At 38.7% G+C, this 7,626-nt stretch overlaps 1 protein-coding gene across 1 annotated transcript; it reads left to right on the top strand.

Moving 5' to 3' along the window:
- Positions 1-4,645: 4,645 nt before the first annotated feature.
- On the top strand, positions 4,646-5,977 carry LOC127096139 (eukaryotic translation initiation factor 4 gamma-like). Its single transcript, XM_051034748.1, has 3 exons — positions 4,646-5,048; positions 5,172-5,407; positions 5,918-5,977. The coding sequence occupies exons 1-3, from the start codon at positions 4,646-4,648 to the stop codon at positions 5,975-5,977; spliced, it is 699 nt and encodes a 232-aa protein (XP_050890705.1).
- The last annotated feature ends 1,649 nt before the right edge of the window (positions 5,978-7,626 follow it).

Consider the following 7,626-nt stretch of genomic DNA (forward strand, 5'->3'; position numbering starts at 1 on the left):
AGTCAACTGTCAGTTCAACCATGGATTTGGAGGTGGGAGATGGTTAGAGAGGCCTCATTCATGTCCATACAAGTCTCATTTGACATTTAAAACATCAACAATGAAGAATTTGAGGTCAGATGGAAAGTTTCCAAAAATAGTAAGTGACCTGTAATTTGGAATTGCCAAAAATGGAAAGGTCTTCTCCTCAAGTTTACATCATCGAGCAAGTTTCAAATGGAATTTTGTCCAACATGAAAGTCATAGATCTTGCTCTCCCATTTCTAAAAAGTCCAAGAACATCCATTTCTCATGTGTGGTTGAAAAGATATAGATCAATCATGGCCAAGTGAATTTGAACTTCAAGAATGCATAACTTTCACACCATAAGGCCAAATGAGATGGCTCTTTTTGCAACATTTTTCTCTTGATCTCTACTATCCAATTCATGCATCTTAGGCCATGCATTTCCATCACAAAAATATTGGCATTTTTCATTTGAATTTTGGAGGGAACTTTTAAATTCAAAAATTATGCATTGTCCATGCTTCTAACACATGCATTTGGCTCCAAATTGGGTTTTTAAGTGCATTTCCAAGCAAATTCGAGCACTGTAGCATTGCATTACATACATAAGGGTGAATTTGCCAATTTGCATCAACACTTCAATTTCATTAATCCTTGGCATTTGGCTTAATTGTGATTAGCATACATCATTAGCACAACATATATATAGCATAATCATAACAGAAATTGGATTAACACATCAAAAATTCTCAGATCTAGATCCATCTGCACAATTTTCTTCATTTGGTTCTCTCATTTTTTCATCGAATTTCTGCATAAACCTTGCCTTGTTCTTGATCAATCCTTGATCCACAAGCATAATTGGACATTTTTGGAAGCAAGATCCATCAATTTTCGAGCTGATTTGGAACTGTTGAAGCTCACCTCCATCAATGGCAGTTGGATTTTCTGGCCAAATCAAGCACGATTAACACTCAAACTTTCCTCCATTCATTCATTCAAGAGCTGAGGAGCAACTGTTTTTGCATTTCAAGACTTGAATCTACCTGTTTCACTTCTGCACTTCCAACAAGGTTAGATTTCGAATGTCACGATTCATGAAATTGATGTATGCATGTTGTAGATCCTTTAATGCTGGTCACACTGAACTTTAGATCCATGAAATCCATGCAGAAATGAAGTAGTTATGTTGATTTTATGTTTGGCATGTGAATGTTCTTGCGTTCGAATCTTTTGATATGGTGTGAATTAGCACAATCCAAGCCTTGATCCATGTTGTATGTTGAAAGATGAGTGCAATGGTGTATTTGTTTTGAATTTCTGGCACAAATATTCTTGACCTGTGATGAACGCGATGAACATTGTATGAAGATCTTAGGGTTTTATTTTCCAGAATGTATTTGATATTCATGAGCGCTGTTTGCATGCGTTTTGTTGTTTTTGTCCATGCATTGGTCCAGGTCAGCGTTCACGTGGCCATTTGATTGGACGATGTTGGTTCCCGTTGCCACCTCAGTTAAGTGAAACGGTGCGTTTCACTTAACTGGCGCGCTATTTCAAATAAGAACTCCCTTCGATTCCCAGCGCATGAAATCCACATATTGCCTTTTCACTTTATTCCATTTCTCATCCACATTCATGCTATGCCTTGTTCATGTGTTTTTAATTTTTTCTTCACTTAAAAAAATCATAACTCATTGATGGATGATCCAAATGACCTGGGAATTTTTGCATGTTGTTCCTTATGATTTCTAGTTTTTTATGACTATTTTTCCAGAAATTGTGCACGGTTGGAATTTAATTTTGCTTAGGGAATGTTCACATGTGTGCTATCTTGTACCTTGCTTGCCATTTGATTTGTGAAATGATGAATTTTAATCCAATGCCTTTGAAACTTTGCATGCTTAAACTAGACATCCTTAGGGACATTTTGATGTTGAGTTTGCATTTTTAGCATTTTTGGTTGTTGAGATATGATCTGGTTAATGAAGGTGAGACAATGTGTGTCACACCATTTCTTTCTCAACTTGTTGATTTTCTTTGCCATGCCAAATAAATGCTAAATGATGTGATTGTTTTCATGATGCTTCTTCTGGATGTTAGGGTTGCTCATGAATTTTTGTGGATTTTTTGGAATGAGTTTTGATTTGTTTGGTATTTTTATTTCTGGATGACCACTTGTGGACTTTTGAATAGTCATGAACTTCAATGATATGTTTATCCTATGAACTTGTAATTTTTAACTTTGTTTCTAGACACTTTGAAGTGTATTATGGCTTTGGTTTGAGGCATTTACCATTTGCCAATTCTGTTTTAGGCTTGTGCTAAGTTGATGCATCTAATTGTGCCCTATTTGAGCTTGTTTTTCTTACCTTGACTTGATGAATTTGATTGCCATGCTTAAACTTGTCCAAATGCCTTGAATTTTGGTGTGATGATCATGTGATGTGTGCTGTTTAGGCATGATTTTTATTGAGATATATTGAATCATTTTTGAATTGATGTGGATTTATTCATTTTGTTGCTTCAATGAGTTTCCAATTTGCATGCCTTGCCTTATATGATTTGTGAAATGAAATTGGTTGATGCTATTGACATGGGACCACTTGGATATTGTTCTTAATTGGTTGAGCTTGATTCATGTCAATTTTTATGTTCTGTTTTGGATTATTTCTCCCACTTTGACCCTAGGCCTTGTCCTAGTGGTTTGTGCTTATGTTTGAGCTTTGTTTTCAGGACAAGAAGCATATGGCCTTGAGGAATTGATTCATTGGTTTGAGTGGCCTATTTGGTTGATGTTGATTAACATTGAGTTGTTTTGTAGGTGATTTAGCTCATTTGAGTTGAGCTTGTGCCTTGCACATTGTAGCTTGCACTTGTTGTCTGTTTGACTATGTCTGTTGACTTTTGGATTGTCTGTTTGACTTTTTGAGTTGTATACTGACTGAGTTAGATTGTTTTCAGGTACATTAGTTGCTTAAGTTCATTGTGAACTTGCTTTTGCTTTGCTTGATTGCTTGAGCATTGAGGTATAATCTCTCTTCTTCATGTAGTCTGGAAGACCTGGCCTGTTATGTGGTCAGGCACCTGTCTGAAGCCCTCCTTAAGAGGCAATGTCTTTGTGTGTTTAATTTTGTGCTCAGCAGGAAAAGTCCTTTGATAAGGCAATTGGCAGACAAAAGAGATGTGTAGTCCATCTTCTGCTATTCAGTGTGTCACTCATCTTGCTCACACCACATGTGTTGATGCATAGTGAGTAAAAGCCCAAGATCTCATAGAGTCTAATCTTTGTGGATAGAAGAGTTCCTACTTTCTGAACTCCCACACCTTCTAATATTCAAAGCTCTCCCTGACCAGGGATAAGAGCTATGAGGCACACCCCTCACTTTCTATTTCATCTGCTTCACCCTAACTCTCAATGTTAGGGTTAAGAGCTAACATGACCCTGATACAGTGGCTTGTTTGTCGAGGTTGACATGAGCCCTTGACTAAAGCCTAACCCTGTGTGAGCTCACTTTGTTTGTATATAGTGTGTGCTAACTGTGTGTATGCTTGCTCTTGTGCTTTGCTTGTGCTGTTTAGGTTTAGCTTGCTCCCTGTGCAAGTTAGATAGAAACTTCAACCTAGGACCATGGTGAATTTGCATGATAACTATTAGGCTCGAGTTAGTCTCCCTTCTAGTTTGTCATTTCCCAGTCTCTGGTTAGGTTAGAAGTTCTTTCCCTGCGTAGGGGAACTACGTCACCCTGATCCTCATACCAGATGAGGTACGTAGGCAGGAGATGAACTGATCTCTCCGGGCGCCCTTTTTGTTTTCAACCCCTTTGTGTGTGTTTGGAGACTGACATAAGTCCAGCGATTGGCAGTCGGTTTCCTGGGTCTTGTTTGCTTGTTGGAGTCTGACATAAGTCCAACGATTGGCAGTCGGTTTCCTGTGTGTGTGTTTATTGGTTCGGAGTATGATGTAAGTCCAACGATTGGCATTCGACCTCCATGTTTTCCTATTTGTGTGGAGTCTGACGTAAGTCCAGCGATTGGAAGTCGGTTTCCTGTGTGGTTTTGTTTGGCGTGCGTTAGCTGAGCTACGAGTGCTCTGATTCTTCTTTAGTCCGAGAAGATACGTATGCATAGGATGCGACATCCTAGCGAGCACGCTTTCCCCTGTCCGAACTACGTCGGCTCTGATGTCTGTGCCTGACAGACTACGTAGGCCCAGGATGCGATATTCTGCCGAGTCCCGTTTCTTTTGTCTTTCTGTGTTTCCTTCCAGCCTTGTGCCGTGTTTGAGCAGTTTTTTTAGCAACCTTTCTTCTATTCTTTTATGCGTGGATCCCGTCGAGTACGACGGATGCATAGGGGTGCTAATACCTTCCCTTCGCATAACCGACTCCCGATCCCATCTCTCTCTGGTCGCGAGACCATGTCTTTTCCAGGTTTACTTCGAGTGTTTCCTTTCCCTCTTTTGGGATAAATAACGCACGGTGGCGGCTCTGTTGTTTTCGTTTCCCACCGGTTTTTCGCGTAATGCGACACTATCTACACAAACTCAGAAACTCCTCCCTCAACCACCAAAACATCTAACCAACCATCTCAGAAATTTAACCTTGCCACCACAACCTTACCTGTTTCTGAAGCAGAAATGCTGAACGAAACCACTTCACCATCTTCATCTTCTTCTCTAGAATCACCCCCCTACTACAACATTTCCACAGATACAGAACACTCTGACCATTCATCTCCCACTCTGGCCCAACTCCATACTCGAACTCTAGCCTCTCAACAGCCACCACAACCCACACCTGAACCAGAAGTCACTTCATCACCCACAGAACAACCAAACCCAACAACATCTGACCCTCAACCTTCTGAAACTACTCACGCTGAAACTCAACCAAACAACTCTGGCACACACCCACCAAACACATCCGCTGAACCACAAACTCCCACACTCAACCTAAGCCCTCCTACTTCTCCAGCCCTAGCCTCTGAACCTGAAAACACCAAGCCAACCCTTGAGGAAGCAATAATGTTGTTTGCAGGAGGTTCAGTTGACCAGGTCAAGTCTCTGACCATCAACTCTGGCATCAGTGAGGATCCTTCAGCTATAAGGACACACTAGAACAAAGTTATTGGCTGGATGACCGCTGAAGCCTTCAAACTGAAAGGCCTCTCTGAGCAAGTCCGAAACGAATTCATCAGAGATGCTGAGCTAAGACTCCAGGAGCGCCTAGCCAGAGAAGCTAAGGAGCGAGCTCGAAAGGAAGCAGAAGAGAAAGCCAGGCAAGAAGAAATGCAAAGAATTAAGGAAGCTAAAGCTAAAGCTCTCGCCGATGCTGCTGAAGATGAAGCCAAAGCTGCCGTTGAAGGTGAAGCTCGTATTGCTGAAGAGTCTGCCAACAGGGTAGAACCGGATACTCTGACTCAGGGGGAGTCCTCCACCTTTGTCCCTCTGGTTCTCAAGACACTTGAAGATCTTCAGAAGGAGCAGAAAGAAGTCCGAGCCAGATTGGATCAACAGGATTCAGTCAATGTCATCATTCAGAATCTGCTGACCCAGCTCCTCTAGAGGATGCCTCCTCCTCCAAACCCTTAGGCACCTAGAACTTATTTTTTCTTCTTGCTTGTTGATTTGCTTGTTGCTTTCTGTTGTGTTTGTTCTCGCTTTCTGCTGTTTGTGCTTCTAACATCTCTGAATATATATATATATATATATATATATATATATATATATATATATATATATATATATATATATATATATATATATATGTCTTTCCTTCATTTATCTAAGTCTTTTTGATTCTGACAAAAAGGGGGAGAACTAAAAACAACTCTGATGAAAACATATCTAAATCCTATCAGTACTCTGCAAACATTGTTTAAAAATTGTTTCTAATCCTTTTTGGCTTAGATATTTGCAGAAGAGAATCTAGAAACATCATTTCATGGAGGCTTCGGTAAGAACTTCTGAACTCCCAAACTTATCTCAGGGGGAGCTCACTTCTATCTGATCTAAAAAACTCTTACCTAAATTTTTCATCTCTAAACTTAAGATTGTTTTGTCATCATCAAAAGGGGGGAAATTGTAAGAACAAAATTAGTTCTACAATAGAATTCCAAGATTTTGATGATAACAAAGGATGAAACCAAAAATGGCACCCTAACAAAAATTTTCTAAGTGTGCAGGACTCTGAACAGCAACAAAGGAATCTGATCTTTTTATCAAATACAAACTTGATCAGATACACAGCACTAGAAGATCAGAAGTATCTAAGGAAGGAGTGCGCTCTAGAAGTTCTGACTCTGAGCAAAGCAAGACAGTAGGAAAAATCAGAAGCTCTAAACTTCCACGGGTCTTAGTTCTGATGATCTGAAAGACCAGTACTCTGAGAAGCTCTGATGTAATCTTAACGTAATCTCCTTCTGACACAGGACTCAGAGATGACAAAGAATCTGATGAAGATTCAACAAATCCAGAAAGAGTAAGGAAAATAATTTCTTCAAATGGAAAGGAAGTATTTTTAGAAAGAAATTATTCAGGGAGACAATTTGGTTATCGCAAGAAACACAGAAGTAATGACATTGAATGCTCATCAAAGGCCAATATTATGTCATCACTCCAACGATACTTTTCACCACTATATAAAGGACATCCTACTTCAGTGAGACAGACACAACAACACATAAAAAATTCTTTACATTCTCTCTTAGTTTTTCACGAGCTGCTGCTCAAACGTGAAAACACATGTTTGATTATTCTGCTGTAATATTTGCTTACTCTTAGAAGCACTCTCTATTACAAATTTATTTTTCTAAATTGCTTTTGTTCCTCAAGTGACTCTGTGTAGTTTGTATACTTGGGAGGACTAAGAGATCACTCTCTTAGACGTTTGGTTGTATTAATCTTTCAAGATTAGTGGATTAAGTCCTTTTTGAAGGTGAAATCACCTTGGCCAAGTGGACTGGAGTAACTTTGGGTTATAAGCGAACCGGTATAAAATTTTGTGTTCTTACTTTTGAAAAAGCTTTTAATTTCTAAACCAATTCAAACCCTCCCTTTCTTGTTTTTCTCACCTTCAAGTTTAAGTCTAACTTTCACTTGTCTTACCATGTATGAATGGTTTGTTATGAGATGTATAAGAATTGAATATGAAAAATGGTTTTACTAAATGAATAATGTTTTAATGAATCATAGGATAAATGTATTTGTTAATGGTAATGAATGTAATGTGAAGTTACCATTGTAACTTGGTTGAACATGAAACGTGTTGTAAAAATGATTGAAATTTGAATGTTTTGGAAAATTTGTGAATGCAATATGACTGTTAAGTTTGAATGGAAGTTTGGGATTGGTAATGTATGTGAAAAACAAATAATGGGCTCACTCTAGGAAAACACCTTCAAGGCCCATTAGGAAAAACGATTCCAAAAATCAACTTGACTTTCCAATTTTAACTTAAATTATCAAAATTGGCTTCAAAATTAATCTTGAATTTCCAAATCAACTCAAATTTCTAAATTAACTTGAATTATCAGGATTAACTTGAAACAGTGATTAGATGATTATGGACACTTATGCAATGATCAAGTATGGTTTCACATTCAAACAATGCCAAATCC

This window comes from Lathyrus oleraceus, chromosome 6 (genome assembly GCF_024323335.1).
Source record: "Lathyrus oleraceus cultivar Zhongwan6 chromosome 6, CAAS_Psat_ZW6_1.0, whole genome shotgun sequence".
NCBI classification, from domain to species: Eukaryota; Viridiplantae; Streptophyta; class Magnoliopsida; order Fabales; family Fabaceae; genus Lathyrus; species Lathyrus oleraceus.